This window comes from Numida meleagris, chromosome 11 (assembly GCF_002078875.1).
Source record: "Numida meleagris isolate 19003 breed g44 Domestic line chromosome 11, NumMel1.0, whole genome shotgun sequence".
In the NCBI taxonomy this organism is placed as follows: Eukaryota; Metazoa; Chordata; class Aves; order Galliformes; family Numididae; genus Numida; species Numida meleagris.
In genome coordinates this window covers 8,420,541-8,438,530 of record NC_034419.1, presented here as the reverse complement: position 1 = coordinate 8,438,530, position 17,990 = coordinate 8,420,541, and the positions used below count along the sequence as shown (strand labels likewise).

Here is a 17,990-nt window from a genome sequence, read left to right as displayed (position 1 = left end):
GAGGTAACTTTGCCACAGGGCTAGAGAAGTGCCAAGCCCCCACGCACCTGATTAGTTCATGTGAATTGCTGCTTTAGGAAGGATGGAAAAAAGGAAAATGCAGAGAACAATCACTTTTAACTGGTTTCTGGTAGCACAGAAAAAAACAGAAAATAGGTATAGCTCTGACACGAGGTGCTCTTACAAGGCTAAGCCAATGGATGAGCTATGTGTATCTTATCTCACTATGTGTAACTTATCTCATAGTGGCTGTAGGAATGTTACCCCAACTAAATGTAAAGGAGAAATTAAGTTTGGTCATTTTTTTTTAGTAAACATACCAAATTTCTTCAATCTTTATTTCAAATAGCTAAGTATCAAAACAGACTGTGCTAAGTACCAAAATATTTGCCGGAGTAATGTTTTGTTCAAGAATACTGTGGGATCCAGGTGGCTGATTTCCAGTCTGTAGTTTAAAAAGAGCGTTTCAGGGCACCACAAGTACCAACTTCTTTAAATGTGACTTTAAGTCAATCTGAAGAAAGCAAATGGAATTTAAGACATTTACTTAAACTAGGTCTGATGTCCTGTGTCCATGCCACGTTTTTAGACTCAACTCTTTGAAACAACTGGATGATTAAATCTCACTGCACGATGCTGGGCTTGAAATGGAAAACCTAACCATAGTGGGACCCGAATAATTATTCTATTGTAAAATATTTCTGGTGCCTCTGGGCTACAAAACGCAGTTAGCTGTTTTTTTGTCCTTCATCATTCTTTTTCCATCGGCTGCTTTATGTTGGCAGTTCTACTGCTGAAAAAGACCGAGCATCTTTATGTCATTTGAGTTTGCATTTGTGTTCAGTGGTCGTTGCTGCACTGGAGTAGTGCCCATAGACTTGTTACTGAATGCAAGTTTATCAGTGTACGATAAACCCTGCTCCCGGTACGTCTTGGTACTCTTGGCACAGGCTGCTCGGGGAGCTGTGGTGCTCGAGAGGTGTGGCACAGAGGGACGCGGTCAGTGGGCAGTACTGGCGGGGATGGGTTGGCGTTTGGACTGGATGATCTTTGTGGTCTTTTCCAACCTTACACATTCCGTGATTCTTTCTGCCAAAGCAGGCAACCCCGTTACTGCCTCGGAGTTTCCGCCAGGCTTTAACTCTACCGGGACCCTCTCTGTCGCTGTCAATCCCTGCGGGAGGCGGGGAGCGGCGGAGCGGGGCGGGCTCTGGGGGCAGCGGGCGGGGGCGGCTCGCGCGTCTCCTCCCAGCGCCGCCCTAACGGCTCCGCGCCCCGCCCGCTCCTCACGGCGCCGGCTGCGGCCCGAGTTGGCACCGAGTCCCGGCCGGGCTGTCAGCTCCGCGAGCCGCATGCCGGGAGCCGAGGAAGAGCTGGAGGGTGCACGGTAAGGTGCCTCTGTCAGAGCGGGAGAGGCACCTGGGGGCTGCGCGCGGCGGTTGCGTTGTGCTTCGTGGGGGCGGCACGGGGGTCCCTCTCCCGCCGAGGCCGCCGTGAGGGCGGGACGCGGGGCCCCGAGGGGGGCGGTGGTGCGGGGCCGTGTGGGTGGAGGCGCGGTGAGGCTGCTCCTGGCGGCCGTGGGGTCTGGTACTGCGTGCCCCGCTTGTCAAAGGGCAGAGGACGCTCCTTCATCCTCCGGCTCTTGGAGGATCGGTCTGCGCCGTGTCAGAGCTCCGCCGCCGCAGCGGGTCGCCAGGCGGGTGCCGTGTCCGTGCAGAACTTGCATTTGGCGTAGGAGGAGCCGCGGGGTTTGCAAGCAGATGGAGTTAAAATATCTATTGCAGCGCTGCAGGTTTCGGAGCGGGGAGGTGAGCGGCGCGCGGAACCGCTGCCCGGGAGCGCGTGGCCGTGCCTGTGCTTTGTCACCGCTCCGCTGCCTCCGGCAGTTAACTTCTAAAATGTTTATAAACCCGTCCGACGCGCTGTTTTCAGTCAGCATTTATTACCCGATTCTACCAAACAAAACGCTTTATTGTTCCGAACAGAACTCTCTTTCAGTTTCCCGTCACAGCCGCGCGCGCCGCTGCGCAGGGTGCCCGGGCTCGTGACCCCCGCCCCGCGCCGTGCCCCGCGCACCGCGGCCCCGCTCCCGGCGGGCGGCTGTTCCGGCGCCGCCCCGAGCTGCGGGGGAACGCGCGCGGTGCGGGGCGCGCAGCGGTCGGCGTCACAACGCCTGTCCTCAGACAGCAGTCTGCTTTGTTTGGCCGTGCGCGAGCTGGCACCAGAGCTACCTGCTTCTGCTCAGTCCGTCTGAACTCAGCACTCGTTACTAATATCGATACAGGAACTTTCTTTCCACGTGTTAAATCTTTTTGCTTAGATATTTAAGCCAGTTAACCTCTTAAATTCTGGATTTGCTAGAGTTACATTTGTACAGTGTCAGTTTTTGAGCAATTCCTCTGAAGAAACACGAGTGTTGTGTGGAAATAATAGATGCATTCAGAATCTGGTTGCAGCGCTTTGTATGTGTGCATCGTTCCACCGACGCCTTGTACCCAGGTAAAGGTGATGCGCAAATTGAGAAATAATTTCAGATTTGCCACTTTATTCCCTTTTAAGTTATAGGTATGCGTAATGGAGAGCTGCAAGGCTCAGGGTGTTGAGTGCTGTTGACTTGTCAAATTTATTTCTGTTTGTTTTCAGTCTCTTCGTTTAATTTATTTAGTTATTTATTATATCTTAGGTGAGCTTTCAGTGCTTACATCCCCAAGTGTGATAGACAGCTTGCGTACTTTGAGAAATTGCTCTGGTCCTTAACAACTTGGGAAATTCAGAGCAAGCAGAACTGTGTAGGAATAGAAGGTTGAAACAGACAAAAATACTTGAATTTGCTGCATGAAGAGAAGTGTTGACATTTTGATGTTTGCATCTGTGCTTATTGGCCGGAAAAAGGTTGTCTCCATGGCTCTAGGTCCTGCAAGGCTCTTCAGTCAGCTGTACCTCTGGAGTTGTGAGGCGTGCTGTGCTTCCAGCTGTCCAAGTCAGGAATGAAAAAACGGCCACGGCCTTCTGCAAGTCTGTCAGAACACGGAGAGCTTTGTAGCGTGGTCGTGTACGTGACTGGAAAATAAAGGATTTGTGAAGTATACTGTAGTAATCTATGGCAGATGATCACTACTATGGTAGTGCACTTTAAAATATATATATGTATTTTTAAATTGAATAGCTGGAATTCTGAGTGGAATAGCTATATAGCATGTAGCTGTGATAGCCGGAATATAACAGAGAGGATGTAAAGAAGAACGCCAAGTGTTTCCCCATCTAGCGTCAACCAGGGCTGAACTTGAAGTGGTACACTGTGGAACTGTAAATAAAACAACTGTAAACAACATGAAGTGATACGCTGTGGGAATGTAAACGGCTGTTGACACAGATGCTCAAGCCTGTGCTGAACCCGACTGTGAACACTGCGGGCTCAGCATGCTGGTGGGTCGGGCTGTCAACATCTAAACACCACTCCATGCAGATTTCTTTAGTCTGTCCCAATTTCTATCCCAGTCACACGCGTGACGGGTAGCCTTGGGGCTCCAAACCTGAGTGAGTATGCTGCAGTAGGTCTGGGTTACCTCCGGGTGGTTCGTGCCTCATACAGGCTGCTGCTGAAGAGGGCACTTAAAGGCATGGCCAGTAGTGCCATCCAGCTATCTCCTCCCGAATCATTCAACTGGATAAGAAGCTTTATGTTCTTTCCATTAGGAGTGGTTTTCGCTTTTCACGTGCAACTGTTACATATACAAGCAGAAATAGTAACTTTATGTGCATAGAAAGGTGCCCTATGCTGTTATTGATTCTTCTTTCTGCATGGGATTAACTGTCCTTACAGCCATGGCATTCTTTTGTAACTCTGCAGGTGTAGTCATTGTGTGGTATGACTTGCCTTCATGAAGGTTTACTGGCTTTTGTGCCACTGAAGCTTGCAGAAGCTTGGAAGGCTGGCAGTCTGTATCAGGACTTGCGTGGTTTCTGCAGAGCAAGAGCAGCTGCTGTGCTGGTATCATCTCTCAGGCATTCTACTTGTACATCTATTTACTTTTTGCGCTTCAGCATTTGTCTACAATAAATTTTCAGGAAAAAAAACAACAACAACCAGGAGAAGAGCATGCCCATTGTGCTCATCTCTGGTGTATCAGGAATTCCACTGATTGTGTTTCAAGTATTTCAATGTGTCCAGTTAGTATTGTCCCAGAAGGTTCTATCTTGACTGTCGCCTTTGTTCTGAAGATGACAAAGACCAATTGTTTGCGTTAGGGGTGGCTGACAGCCTCAGCTGTACATGGCCTTAACTGAAGGATCCAGCCCCATAGCGGGGAGAGGTGAGAGGCATGTGTGGATTGCACACAGTCCAGCACTTAGAGCCATCAGCCTCTGATGGGTGCATCCTAAACCTGGTATTGCCCTGTAGATAGCAAAGTTCTCGTCTGAGTCTAAGCCTTGAAATAGTGTGCCTGCATTAATAGCTGCTATCAAAATGAGCTTCTTGTTGATGCTCCACAGATAAATAATTAATATCCTAGAACAAATCCCCTCAAGCAAGTGGATTACTGTGTGGAGAGATGATCTTGCAAGCTCTCCCATGTAGGTTTGTGTGTGAAGCATGTTTACCAACATAGGTGAAAAACTCTAGAGACTGGAAAGGTAATTTTAGAGCAGTACAGCTTTTGTCTGACATTAATAAATTTACTAAACAGTAAAAAAAAAAAAAAAAAAAGCAAATCGACAAACTTCAATGACATGGAACTGTGTAGCAATCTTGAATTGAACAGTCATGATTATTAAGATAATAGGCTGATAGGATGGTAATAATTTTAATGTTAAGGAGAATACCTGACACTCTTCCAGGCAGATAAAAACGGAACACCCTTCAGTTCCCTGGAAACAATTGCTCTGATTAGAGAGAGAAGAAGTTGTGCTTATATCAACTCTGGTACTACTTTTCTTAGTTATTATTCTCCATTTTAAAAAAATTGAGAACAGACCGTTTTGCTATGACTGAAGCTGTAATATTTTGAAAGGAGAAGAACATGAGAACATGTGGCAGCAGTTGTGCTGCTTTGACGCTGGGCCACTGCACACTGAATGCGTTCTTTCTTTTTTTTTCTCAGTCTGCTGTTACAATGAGAAAAAATACTTTCCTTCGATGCAAGTTTCAGAAAATTCCTCTTTTTTGTTTAATAATTGTCCCTTAAATTTATTTAGCTTTGTTTCTAGCTAAACAAATAGTTTTGCTATCTGTATGGCTTTGTAACTTTTAGTATTCTTTACAGGAACACCATGTAGTTATTTCTGGGAATAGCTTTTCCACAGATAAAAAATAGATAAAATTGTCATAGATAAAATCTTTGTCATTGTTGTGACTTTTGAGTAAGAACTTTGTGTTTGCTCTCAGATTCAGACGTTCGAGGTGGATAGAGTTAAATTCATCTCGGGAATCACTCGCTGCATGAGTCACTGAATTGGGAACAGAAATACTCCTCATCTTTGGAAAGAACTTTTCAACTTTGTTTTGCTGCATAGTGTCAACTGCAAAACATAAAGCAGAAAGTTTAGCATGAAAGTAGTTGGATTCACGTTTGGAATCGTAGTGTATGAACGAAATCAGTGCAAGTTTTTGCCTCTTTTTTTCTTTGTAAACAGGCTAGCAATAAATCTGCAGCAGTGATGATGTTGTGCTTTGTTTGCTTGCTTCGTTGACAAGAAATAAAAAAAAGCTTGGGAAGGGGAAAGAGGGAAATAAAAAACTTGGAAAGGGGAAACAGGTAGAGAAATAGTGGTAGGGAATTCTTCTTGCACGCTGGTGGAACGGATAGGATGTTTTGTTCAGTGCCTGATGCTGAAGCCAGGTACTTGAAATGTTGGGAACATCTGGATCTTTTGGTCTGCAGAGAAACAAGCTTCTTTCACTATGACATATGTAATTATGACAGCAGTGACATGAAATTCTTTGATACCTGTCTGTGTTGACTAGAATACAGCCCTTAGTGTTCTGTGAATTCTGCTAAATAATGTGAAGAAAAGTTTCTTCTCAGAAAGAGCGATGATGCGCTGGCACAGGCTGCCCGGGGTGTTCCAGACAGGGAGCTGCGCTGAGCGAGGTGTGTTTGTGGAGGGTCGGTGGTTGGACCAGGTGATCTCAGTGGCCTTTCCAATCCTTACTGATTCTGTGATTCTTGATTTTATGTGTACCTTCAGTTGAAAATGTTCTGTTCAAATCTTTGTGAGCATTTCTTCATGTTGGAGTTTTTACCTAATCAGATAAGAGAGGTTTACTTGTGTGCTGCTAACTGATAGACATTGTTAGCAAAATGTGCTGCTACACGAATAGATTAAACCAGCAGTCTGAATTCCTCCATAACTTTATTTTTCACAGCAATAACCAGCTCAGGAGAATCTGTGTTTGTATTTTGGGAATAAAACTCGGTGTGCGCGTACCTGATCCTGGTTTTCCTGGTGTTGGCGTCTCAATATATCAACATATTCTAACAGTTCTGAAAGACATCTGTGTTGTAACAACATTCTGTCTTCAGTGCTGGTAAATTTCTCCATGCAGTTTCTTTGAAGGTGATCTGAGATGAGTTGTAAATGTCTTCCTTTTCTTTTGGCTTTTTTGGGGGAAAAGAATGAAACCTCAGTAAGATAAGGGACTGGTCCTGTTGAGAACAGCACCTTGCGGTAGGTTTTATTTCCCCAGCGTAGAACGCTGTCTGTATCTGTGTTCTGGCTTCAGCCTGGTGTGAATTTGTGTTTTTATTACTGTTGTCTTTAGCCTTTCAGTCTACTTAGTGCTGAGAAGAAATACAACATTCATGCTATTTCAAAAGTAAACGTTATCTTTTATGTAAGACTGAACAGGCTGTCTCCCTGCCTATAGCAAGTGTGTGTGTGTGGGGGGGGGGGGAGGGAGCCGCACTCGGTGCTTGCTGTGAGTCAGGGAAGAATTACGTTATGTTAGAACTTCTTCTCTATCATCTTGGAGAGTTTTAATGGAACCACCGGATACAGAGTGAAGAGTTACGTGCAGTGCGTGTAGTTCTCTGAGCTACTTCCACTGCATAAAATCCTCCAAATACCTTTGTATATATGTTCGTGTATAAAACTTAGCTCCTATTCTGAAGGGAACAGTAGTGGATGGCATTTAATGAGATGCCACAGGGAGAGGAATAAAAGCCTTCTAAAAAATGTGATTTTAAAAAAGTCCTCCCAGACCTCATTCTTTAGTGAATCGCATGTGTTTTTAAAGTCTTAAAGCTAAGTAATGGCACGTGATGTGTTTGTTGAGGTCAAAACGTACATGAAATAAGCACAGCGCGTGTATGCTCTAGCTGACGGTATGCTAGGCTCGGGTTGGAGTGGTTCTGCAATAGGAAGCTTCTCAGCGCTGCCTGCTGCTCCCAGCTGTAGTCAGGAGAAACACTGCTCACGTGCTTCTTGAGTTCTCACTCTGGTTTTACTGAAGTATGCTTCAGAGATACCAAGTTCTTGGCAACTGCAGTATCTGAAAACATTGGAAAAACCATTTGGATAGAGTGTTGTTTTTGGTACTTGCTGTTATGCAGTTAAATAATGAAGTTCATTTTAAAGTTGCAGTCAGCCCTTCAACGAGCTGTTTGCCGAAGGCAATCTCCTGGTTAGCAGCTGAGTGCTATCGAGGTGTGACACTGTGTGCATGGAGATGTGACTGCAGCAAACAATAGAGGAGTAAATGCACTTGTTACTGGAAATGAAACTTCTGTGCCGCTTTCTATGGGACTGGAACATCATCTCTTTAAAATTCAAGATGCTATGATGCACACTTGCTAATTAGTACTCTTGTTCAAGACAGCTGCTTGAGAGAGTGCCAGTAACACTCGGAGCTCCTCTTTGCCGTAGATGCACATTACTGTGCTGCTGCTGCTGTCACCTTTCTCCTCAAAGGGAGCACTCACTGTTTCTGCACTCAGAAGCCTTAGGGTTCAGTGAAACTTTTTAGGGAGACTTTATCAACCAAGTATAACAAGCTACTACATCAACAAGGAAAGTATTCTGGTGGAGGCAAGGAGCTGTGGGAACAGGTTTTATTGGAAGATGTTTGTTAGTTCAACTATAGCGAATAGCAGTTGAATGACACTTTAATTTTTAACTGCCACGCTGTGTCTTACTTGCCCAGAGATACAAACAGGGAGTGCAGAGAAGGCTTTTAACCTGTGGGTCAACGATTTGCTTCATAACAAAAGCAAAAAAGGAAAATGAGTTTTGTGTAGGGGGATGTGATTAGACAGATTAACTACTATTTCTCCCATTGCAGGCTGGTTTGAATGCAAGAAGTGTTTTGGCATCAATGCTCTTGAACCTTCTCATCTTTACTGCTCAAATGATCCTGAAGTCCTGATTTGTGCAGGAGTTTGGACTGAGAGCTTGTGTGTTGTGTTATACCAGATCCTTTTTTCTTTTGCGCCTTATATTTGGCCATTTAAGGGAAATTGCAGAATTTCCAGAATAAAATCTAAATATAAATGTGAAAGTATATTTAAATTTAATGCTTTTCAACTCTTGAGCCAGTGGCTTACCACTGCTAAGCCTTTTCTCTGTGAATATGTGTCATAAGAATCCACTGTAAGGCAGATGGACTGCTAATGCATCAGGCATTCCGAGTTGGGTGATTTTTCATGAAAGATAAATGCTTTTCTTTGTGGGGATAACTCCTAGGAGAATTTGGGGTTGCGCGCTTCTTGCAGGGTGTTCTGGTATGGTCCTACAGTAGGTATGCTAAATTTGTGGTATCTCTTGACAGGCAGGGTGGATGTTTCTTCAAGGCTGTTCCCTCAGTAAGACAGTGACAGTGCTGTTAAACATAGCTGCTATAAATAAAGTCTTTGACATTGTTTTCCTATGTTTTTGTTCTGGAATTGCCTTTTTCCCACTTCCTCCTATTAAAGCAGAGCACCATCTCCAGGACAACACTTAATTAAAGTGCATGTGGCTTATCTGCAACAGTCAAGGCTCAGTGTGCAAACAGAGAAACAGAACGCGTCTTTAGCAGAGTTTCTTAAACTGATATTTACTGACTTGCCTTGGCATCTGGCTTCACGTTATGAAGAGGGAGGATGATAGATTTATTTTCCTCCTTCAAGTTTCATCATGTGTAGTGCCTGTGCCATAAAGTTCAAGTCCAAACAAGAGTTGGATGGTGATACAGAAAGAAGCACCTATGAACAGCATGTGTATATATATATATATATATATTTCTGAACATTGTTCCTTTGCTTCTTGAATTGAGTTTAAATTTTTGGGTTGTTATTAGTGGAGGTTCATTTCTGGGTTTACTTTTAACACTCTGACTGAATAATAAAACAGTATATTCCAAACAAAATTTTATTTTGCCAGTTTTAGCTTTTATTTTGTGTGGTTCAAATTTAAATATTCTTGATGCTTTATAGGACACAGAAGCAGATATATTTTATAATGGAAAGTTTGGGTTTTTATTTTAAAAATATTTATTCTCAAGAGAATCTAAGAGCAGTGTCTGGCACAACAACGAGTCAGGATAGAACCTGCAGGCTGAGAATCCTTCATGGAAATGACAGAGAAGTAGTGGTGATATTTGATGCCTATGGCCTTGGAAATGATAGATAAATGGTAGTTTTCTATTTGTCTTAGAACCTAAAAAACTTCTGGTATTTGACGTGGCCATAAAACTTGTCAGGGATGTGGGGATCAGCTGTTTAATTACCTGTTGCTCCTGGGTAAAGGCTGAACTAGGACCTGTGCGGGCCTGTTTCAGCGTAGCAAGAAGAATCCCTGATTATTTTCCAGAAGCCGGTCTGACTCATGGCTGCCCGACCTCTGAAGTGTGAAGGAGAAGTGCTGCTGCATGGCAGTGGCAGCAGGCACCCGGTCCCAAGGCTGTATCCAGCTCTTCCAGCTCCCACGGTGGTGGGGAGGAAAGCATGGTTTGCAAGAGCTGGCTGGTGGGGGCAGAAGGAGCTGAGGATGCTGGGAGTTCCTGCTGCAGCGGGCAGGGGTTGTGTGGTGGGTGCTGCTGGAGCGTTTGTTCTCTGCTGTGAGTGGGAGCGTGCTGGGATGCTCTGTGCTGCCTGCTCCCACGCTGGGGGCAGTGCCTGGCTGCTTGCTGCCTGGGGCGGGAGGGGCCGCTGGGTGCAGAGACATTTCCTATCCTGCTGGTGACAGCCAAAGAAGGTTGCCCGTCTGCCCTGGTACCAGCTGGCTGCTGGGCCTCTCCTCCACGTGTTTAACTGAGGAGTGAGTTTGTTCAGCACTTCACTAGGTGACCTGCAGACCTCTCCTGTTATTGGAAACTGAGCAGTGGAGGCTGCAGGAGCGTGGGCTGTGTGACTTGAAAGAACACGATCCTCGGTATCCAGTTTGTCAAAAAGCCTGCTGGTTTCTCCAGCACACGGGGGGCTCTCTGGAGGTGGTGGGTGAGATCTGCTGTTCACGTGAACAGATGCTGGCCTCTTGATGCCCTCCTCTTATGTTACAAAAATCTGCTTGTAGTGTTTTCTGTAAGATCTCGGGGCTGTAGACGTGGAGGAGTACGATGGTACTGACAATTTCAGATGTTGGACTGGGAACATGAGGGACATGAGAAGTTTGGAAAGATCTATTCTTCTCTGTGTTACTTTACCTTATTTTCCTTGTGGAACGTGGGGGAACAAACTGGGTTTTTGCTGTGTATCATTTATTTTCTCTTTGATGTGTGTCAACATTTGTTATCAGTTATTCTGAGAGAAGTTGGTGTCATAGTAAGTTGTATCATTCTTCCTGTCCTCTGCTGTTACTCTAGTTCCAGCACTGAAGTCTCAGTGCAGAGCTGTGTATGGAGCATTCCCTTCCAAGGGTGGAGAAGGGAGTGATGAATATACTTTCTTAGTCATAGATTAAACACTTGTACTTCTAGTACGCTGCTAGCTCACCGGTGACAGTATGGGATTTTTTATTTTTTATAGTTCTGGAATGGCAACCTTGTGGTTTTGTAATGATTCTTTCAGCTTCCAAGTTTGCAAATGAGTGGACTACTTTTAATCTTCCTCTGAACCTTGGATCTTATTGGTTTGAGTGATCACAAGAAAAGATGATGCTCTTGCTGCATAACTGGCCTGAAATTGCTCCCTAAAAGAGAGGAACTTTGCAGAAGATGCTTAAGTCTGGACTCCTGCATTGTTCCTTCAGAATATCTATAAGAACAATTTCCTTCTTCCTGCGTTACTGCAGACTAAAGAGGCAAGGAATTTAATATTTCAGTCAGGGCTGAATTTAGGTCGCTGATTTGAGGACTTCTTTCCAAGAAGTGTCCTTGCTGGGGCTCTTGTATACCTCTGCTTGAGCAGAATTTTGAAACAAAGGCTGGCATTCTCTTCCAAGTGTGTGTTTTGTGAAGACTGGCCTAACCTGTGTGCCGGTGATGGGCCATGTGCTGTAGTTATCTCTTGCTGGCTGTGGATGCGGACCCTGTTTCCATGCAGCTTGGAAGAGCTTTCTAATATTTCTTTATACCTTCTTGCAAAGGTTCTACTATCTTAGCAAACACAGCATGTTTTCTGGTTATGTTCTAATAGATTAATTAATATACAGTTTAACTCATTGTCTGTTCATCTATGAAGTTTTCGTTTTGATTGTAATGAGAACCAGGTGTGAAGTCAAATTCAAATTCAGGAGTCTCAAATTCAAGAAAGCTGTCTTTTCTTTGTTTTAAAAGCAAAAAAAAATCCCGAAGATAGGTGTAAGAATTTCTGTTAAGGCTGTGGATCCTGTTACCAAAACATAGCAGTGTTTCAGTGTGAAATTAACTTGGTTTGTCCAGAGATCTGTTGGTTTTTATCATGCGAGTCATTTAATCAAAGCACGTTTGGCCATATAGACCTCTTATGAGAACTGTAGATTGGGAATTGCTGTTGCCAGCATTTGAATATCCGTGCTGCTTTTTCCACTTCAGCCATGAGTGAATTGTAATTTTCTGCAAATCAGCTGAGGTATGATCTTAAGCTACTAAAATGTGGATTTTAAGTTATTAAAATATGCTAAAAGGATCTTTAAATATCCAAAATCCATTTTTTCTCCCTGATGTTGTGTGGATCCTTCTACAACAGCACTAGCTCTGACTGCTGCTCTCAATTAACATAACTGACACTATGCATAGCCCTGGGTAGGGGCTTGCTGACATCAACTCTGCTGGCCTCTGTTCAGAAAAGTAAACAAAAGACAATCAGTGTTGAGTTTGGCGTAACTAGCAAGTTCACAAAACTGCCAAATCCTTCTCAGTGTATTCATCCAATTAATCCCCTTGATTTAGGAAATTTGCTTAAGTGAGTAAAATGTACTGTATTTGGTCTTAAAAGTGCTTGTACTAAGGTTGGGGTTTTCTAGTGAATTAGTAAATGCACATTCTATACTTGCATTAAGGCTTTAATAATGGTGGTGGTTGTTGTTGTTGTACTTTTGCAGAAAAAAAATGAATTCTGAAAGCTCTGCACTTACCATGAGTAGTCCTGCCTTAATAAACCAATGTGCCAGAGGAGGAGTGGAAGAAGAAAAAGTTTGGTAAGGAAGTTTTACTTCTAATTTTCGGAGAGGTCAGTAGATGGTAATATTGAAGGACTTAGTTTTAAGAAATAAGAATTGTTTGTGTTATAAATGTTTACATTAATTATTTTCCATTATTTAACAATAGAAGGAAAAAGAGGAAGAAGCTCTAATTGTTTTTGAATTCTTAGCAGATGACCGTAGGACTGTCAGGGGGATGGGCAGTGGAAAAACTCCTGTTCACTTCAACAGCGCGCCAGTTGTGCTTGTGGAATCTATCACATATGGCACATGTCTTAATCTCCCAATGCTGCTGCTATGCTTATGTTCTGCTATTAGTAGTAGACCTCAAAGTGCTGTACAGTTCAGAAATCAGGCTTGTGGTTTCCAGAGATTGTGCCCTAGGAGGCATTAAAATGTCAATGGTTTCTACTGTTGATCAAAAAGACTTCTACTGAAGGAAAAACAATGAAGTTCAGTGGTACGTGTGGTAAATTCTTACACTTCAGGGCAATTTCTTTGTGAAAACTGCCACTGACTGTGCAATTTTTAGCACCTTGTTTGGTGTCTTCATGAAGAGAGCTGTGCTGGGGAGGCACTGGGGCTATTTTCGCTGTGTTACTGGGAACCCTTTATTGGGAGCCTGCTGATTTTACTTGCTGTTGTTGGTCTGAGATAGGATTTTGTTACACTGCTTATTTACCTTGTAGACAGCAAACTCATACCACAAAAAGCATGGCACCCATATATTTTTCCATTCTGAGAAATACTCATTAAAAGCTCTTTCTGTTAACAAAGCAAAGAAATGCCAGCAAATTAATGTTATATTTCATACTGGATGCCTTTCAGGAAATAATGCAGAATCTTGTTTGTTTGTTTGATGTAGTACTCAAGTAAGTGTCATGGCTCTTGGAAAGTAATTTCAATTTTTAGAACTTTTCCTGTTTTTACTATTGTTCCTGGGACATCCTCAGAGTTAGAAACAATCTTCAAATGTAGGAGAAGATATGGAAAACTTGAGAGTTTTTCCCCGTGCTGCTGGGAGTGGAGGCTTGATACATACTGTTCCTTTGTTATCTCATATTGTTTTCTATTCTACTTGTGGTATTGAGCAATACGATGTCATTTTCATCACAGCATTTCCTTGTAATGCTTCATGGCAGTTCTTAGTAATGCTGACTAAAAGAGCAGGAGAGTACAATTTATGTTACCAAGTATTAGAGTATCTTGAATGATTGAATGCTATGACTCGTTAAATGTGTAATTGACCGTAAATAAAGTGGTGCAAAATAGCAGAATGTAAATGTCTGTTAGGTTATGTGAGTGGTATAAAGAGCTGGGTTATCACCTAGTGTAAATTGTGGGGCCCTTGGTGATTTACAAGGAGCTTAGAATGTTAAAACCAACTTTAGGTGTGGTTCATATCTTTAAAAAAGATTTCTCAACCTCTGTATGAGCCAGCAATGCTATTTGTACTTTCTCACTGTGTAAAGAAAAATCCTATTAGTTAAAATAACATGTCTGCAATCTGTGGATTTTGTTTAGTTAGGCCTTTAACTTGGGAAGCTGAATAGCAGTCAGTCAGCGTGCCTGGTATAACGGAATGTGGGATGTCTCTGACTTGAGTCCTTTACTCTCTGTGTCTCAGCCATTTGTTTGCAGTAAGCATAATGGTGAAAATTTCATGTATGCCTGTGTGGAACACATTTGAAGCTCTTAAAAAAGTGAACATGTAAGATTTTTTACTTTTTTACTGTGGGGATTTTTGACTATTAAAGCTGAATAAATGCTATTTTCACCAACCCAATGAAGAGAAGTTTTGTGTCATCACTGCATCATGCATTTATTATTTTGTCATTTTCTGATTCTTCAAATGGTCGAAATTATTCAATCCAATCAAAAGTCTTTGCAGTGCAAAAGCCCCAAGAAAGGCCTCTTCTAGCATTTAAACCTGACTTGTGATGCATGTAATAGGCTTTGATCTTGGGTAAGAGCTTATATTCAGGAGCCTTAGAAACAAAGGAGAGAGGAAGTAATTGGCTGACTGATTTTCACTCACAGCCAGAAGACAAAGGTCTGCTTTTGTCAAATAAATTATTACTAAAATGTGAGAAACTTAACACTATTTTATTTTTTAAATGTGACCTGTAGGCAGATACTCTTAATCTCGAGGACACAAACAATGTGCAACAAATTTGTGGCAGAGCTATCAATAAAACTTAGAATACTGTGAAATTTTCTTAAGTGCTGTAACCAAACATATGTAAGTTGTGTGGATTTTATTATGTAGTTTGCTCACTAAAAGCATTTGTTCAGGTGGTAGGTGTAAATTGATTTTATTTTGTTGCATTCCCTAAGGTTGGGATCTCTCATATATTTGTGCTTTGTTTATAAATCAGAAGTGATATTTTAATGACTACCAGTGAGCATTTTATTCTCCTAAGTTACCTACTGCATGGTATCCTGTTTTAAATAAAGCTACCATAAATACTTTCAGCATGACATTTTTATGCTGGAGATAGATTAAAGGATAAATTATAAAATGGAAATAACAGTTTATAAAATGGCTTTCTCCCCTTTTATAGAGGGTAGTAAAACAATAGAAGATGAAGTATAATTGGTACTAGCTAGCTAGAATTTTCAGTTCTTGGAAAGGAGTGCAAGAAAGAGCAACTCTTACCTTCAGTCTCACAAAGAATAATAATAAATGTTGAGAATTCTTTAGTTTGAGTACTTTACTGACTGTAAAGAATGCATCTGAAACCTTATCTGCTTACTTTCCCTAGAGCTGATGCCAGAAAAGAATATAATCTGATAAATGATGGAAAAGTCTCTGAAAAATAAACAATCAAAGTTGTAAGAAATTTGGTTACTGTGGGACATTTGAATTCAAGAAGTATCTGCTTGTAGATTTGCATGTTCTAACTAAAAATATCTATATGAAAGTAAGAATAATCTATATGGATTAAACTGAATTCTTATTAGGAGTTTAAAAGGATGCATTAAATAGTTCATCGTTGTGGGGAGGGAGAGAAGAAGGTGAAAAAGACAAACATTCTGGTTTTCCTTCTGGTGAAGAAGAGGCACTCCGGCCATTGGAGGTGTTCTCCTTGCCCACCATAGCCTGCTGCCCTTAGTGCTGTGAAGCAGTGAGAGCCCAGCCCAGTTTTCAGTCCATTCCATATTCTTGCTTCTGGTGGTGTCTCAACTCAAAGTTCTCTTTAGTCCTCCACCTTTCCCTGTTGTGCCAAATAAAAGATACTTGCCAGTAGGAGTGAGAGTTGAGCGTAGCCTCTTTCCTTCAGCTAGCAATCCCCCAGGGCTGATTTCATTTCTTTTTGCAGCCTTCGGGTGGCTGAGCCCTTACTTCTGGTCTTTGCTTCTCATAATGGAGTTCTGTCCCATATTCCAGAGGACAGAACTTTCCTTGACATGACTGCTGACTTGGAACTTTTTGTCACTTTAACACTTCATTATAATCCTTGATGCTTTTCTTGTGGCAATTGTAAGATAACAAAAGGTAGAATTTTCAAGTGCTGTCTTTTTTGTGAGGAGGGGTTTATAGAAACGTATGAGAAAGCGGCTCCCACTTAAAACTTAGCAGGTTCTCACTTCTGAACTTTTTGCGGTGAACATAAATCTCTTGGATTTACAGCTGGTTAGGTGCAGTTTGTTGGCATGACGCTGAACCACAAAACTAACTTCTGAAAATGCCACCTGTACCTGACACCTGAGTGGTGTTTTGTTTAAGGCTGATACAGGGTGGAGGGGAAATCCATAGAAGAACCTGGATTTTTTTTTTCACAATTGGTAGTTTGATTGCCTGCTTTTGTTTCAAGGAAAATGTAAGTTATATTTCTCTTTCTTCAGAACTTTGGATTAGAATCTCATTGAGTAGAAATAACACATTCTGATTGCAGAAGGACTACAAGGTTACATTTTATTAGCATAAGTGTTATATTTTTCTGCAGTTATCACTGCCAAGTGCGAAAGAGAGCAAGTGATGGAAATGTTACCTCTTTTGTTTCGAAGTCGTTGAGGTTAACCAGAACAGCCTTTAGCAGCAGTTTGAACTATCAAGGCTGATGCATTGTGGCACGTTAAAGTTACATGAGAGTGGGTGGTAATAACACCTTAAATCATCATGATTATTTTTTGCAAAGATCTCTCTTCCCCTTTATGTTGTATAGTCCTTCATAAATTCTGCAACTGCATTTCATCAGTGTTTTGCATGTGCTTTGTTTGGTACCTCTGCAAGATAAAGAGTCATTGGATTCTCAAGCTTGCAATGCTTCATTTGCTTCTGTGGCTTTCTTCCCCCCTAACAAATGTAATCAAGATTACAGCAGCAAAAAAATGGTGTTAGCAGGAACAGTGTGACTGCTGTGAATGTCTGATAACCAGAGGGCACAACAGCAGAGTTCATGCGTAAACCAAATTCAGCAATTCTTGGTAAGCAAAAATGCTGAGAAATCCAGCTGATGCTATTTATGTTATGATCGTTTGTTATGTGAGCTAGTATGAGCAATATTTGAACAAATAAAGACTTGAGAGCCTTGAAATTTTAGAAGCTACCAATTTGGCAGATTCTCAGATTCTTCGTGTTGAAAATTGCAAGAAAGGAACTAAAGATAAGACAGCAAGTGGGAACTGTGTCAATTAATGTTGCTTAGTACGAAACTAGCTGGCTGGCATGTTGTTTTCAAAACAAATGTGCAGGGGAATTGGAAGATTTCCAGTGTTTGTTATTGTGTGTGGATTTATAATGTGCTTCCTCTAGTCTGGAAGAAATTTTGCTAGTCAATTCTGTATCTATTTACATAGGAATAAGTCAGGAAGTATTTCAGCTGTTTAAAATTAATAACTGAAATGTGGGTTTCTGGATCTCTCCCAGAGAAGGAGAGTTTGAGGTGTCTTGTTTTTCCATTTCTATCTCCAAATACACTGCCATGTTGCTTGCTGAGTAGGCAACGCGTCTTTTTCTCTGACGGCTACCATCATTTCTAGAGCAAATCTCTCTGAAAATGACCTTTTTCACGAACCTTTGAAGAAATGAATCTATGAGTTTGAAACCTGACTAAGCTGCCGTTGTTATATGTGGCCTCTGGTGCATTTAGGCAGTCTTTGTATTGATGAATTGACTTTAACTGAGTTTAGGACTTTTGGTTGGTTTTTGTTTGTTTTGCTGTTGTTGGTTTTCTTTGGTAACGCCTAGGTTCTCTTTGTTTCAGATTTCCTTCTGAATGCTGGGAATTGTTTTCGTAGTCTATAAAGACATGTTGGGTGCTGGTGCTAGTCTTGGCTGAGATACTACTGGCGTGCAAATAAGTACTAAATATTTTGTGTGCAAACTTGAATTTGGAATCTCTGTCTTTTCTGAAGCGGGGTGTGTTTCATCAGGGGTTTGAATTACAGTCATGTGTTGTCTTCAAACTTGTATAGAAGAATAATTTGCTTTCTGATAAGTTAACTGT

General features: G+C 42.1%; 1 protein-coding gene across 3 annotated transcripts in view; it reads left to right on the top strand.

Moving 5' to 3' along the window:
• ARHGEF3 (Rho guanine nucleotide exchange factor 3) overlaps window positions 1,265-17,990 on the top strand; it is a 118,269-nt gene continuing 101,543 nt past the window's right edge. Inside the window, exons 1-2 of one of the 3 annotated variants that reach the window (XM_021409459.1) lie at window positions 1,265-1,387; window positions 12,439-12,534. In XM_021409459.1, coding sequence (XP_021265134.1) covers window positions 1,353-1,387; window positions 12,439-12,534 — 131 coding nt within the window. In that variant the 5' untranslated portion in view covers window positions 1,265-1,352. Of the gene's footprint in view, window positions 1,388-2,322; window positions 2,500-12,438; window positions 12,535-17,990 lie in introns of those variants that run through there. The other 2 variants (XM_021409465.1, XM_021409460.1) reach the window with 2 other exon arrangements.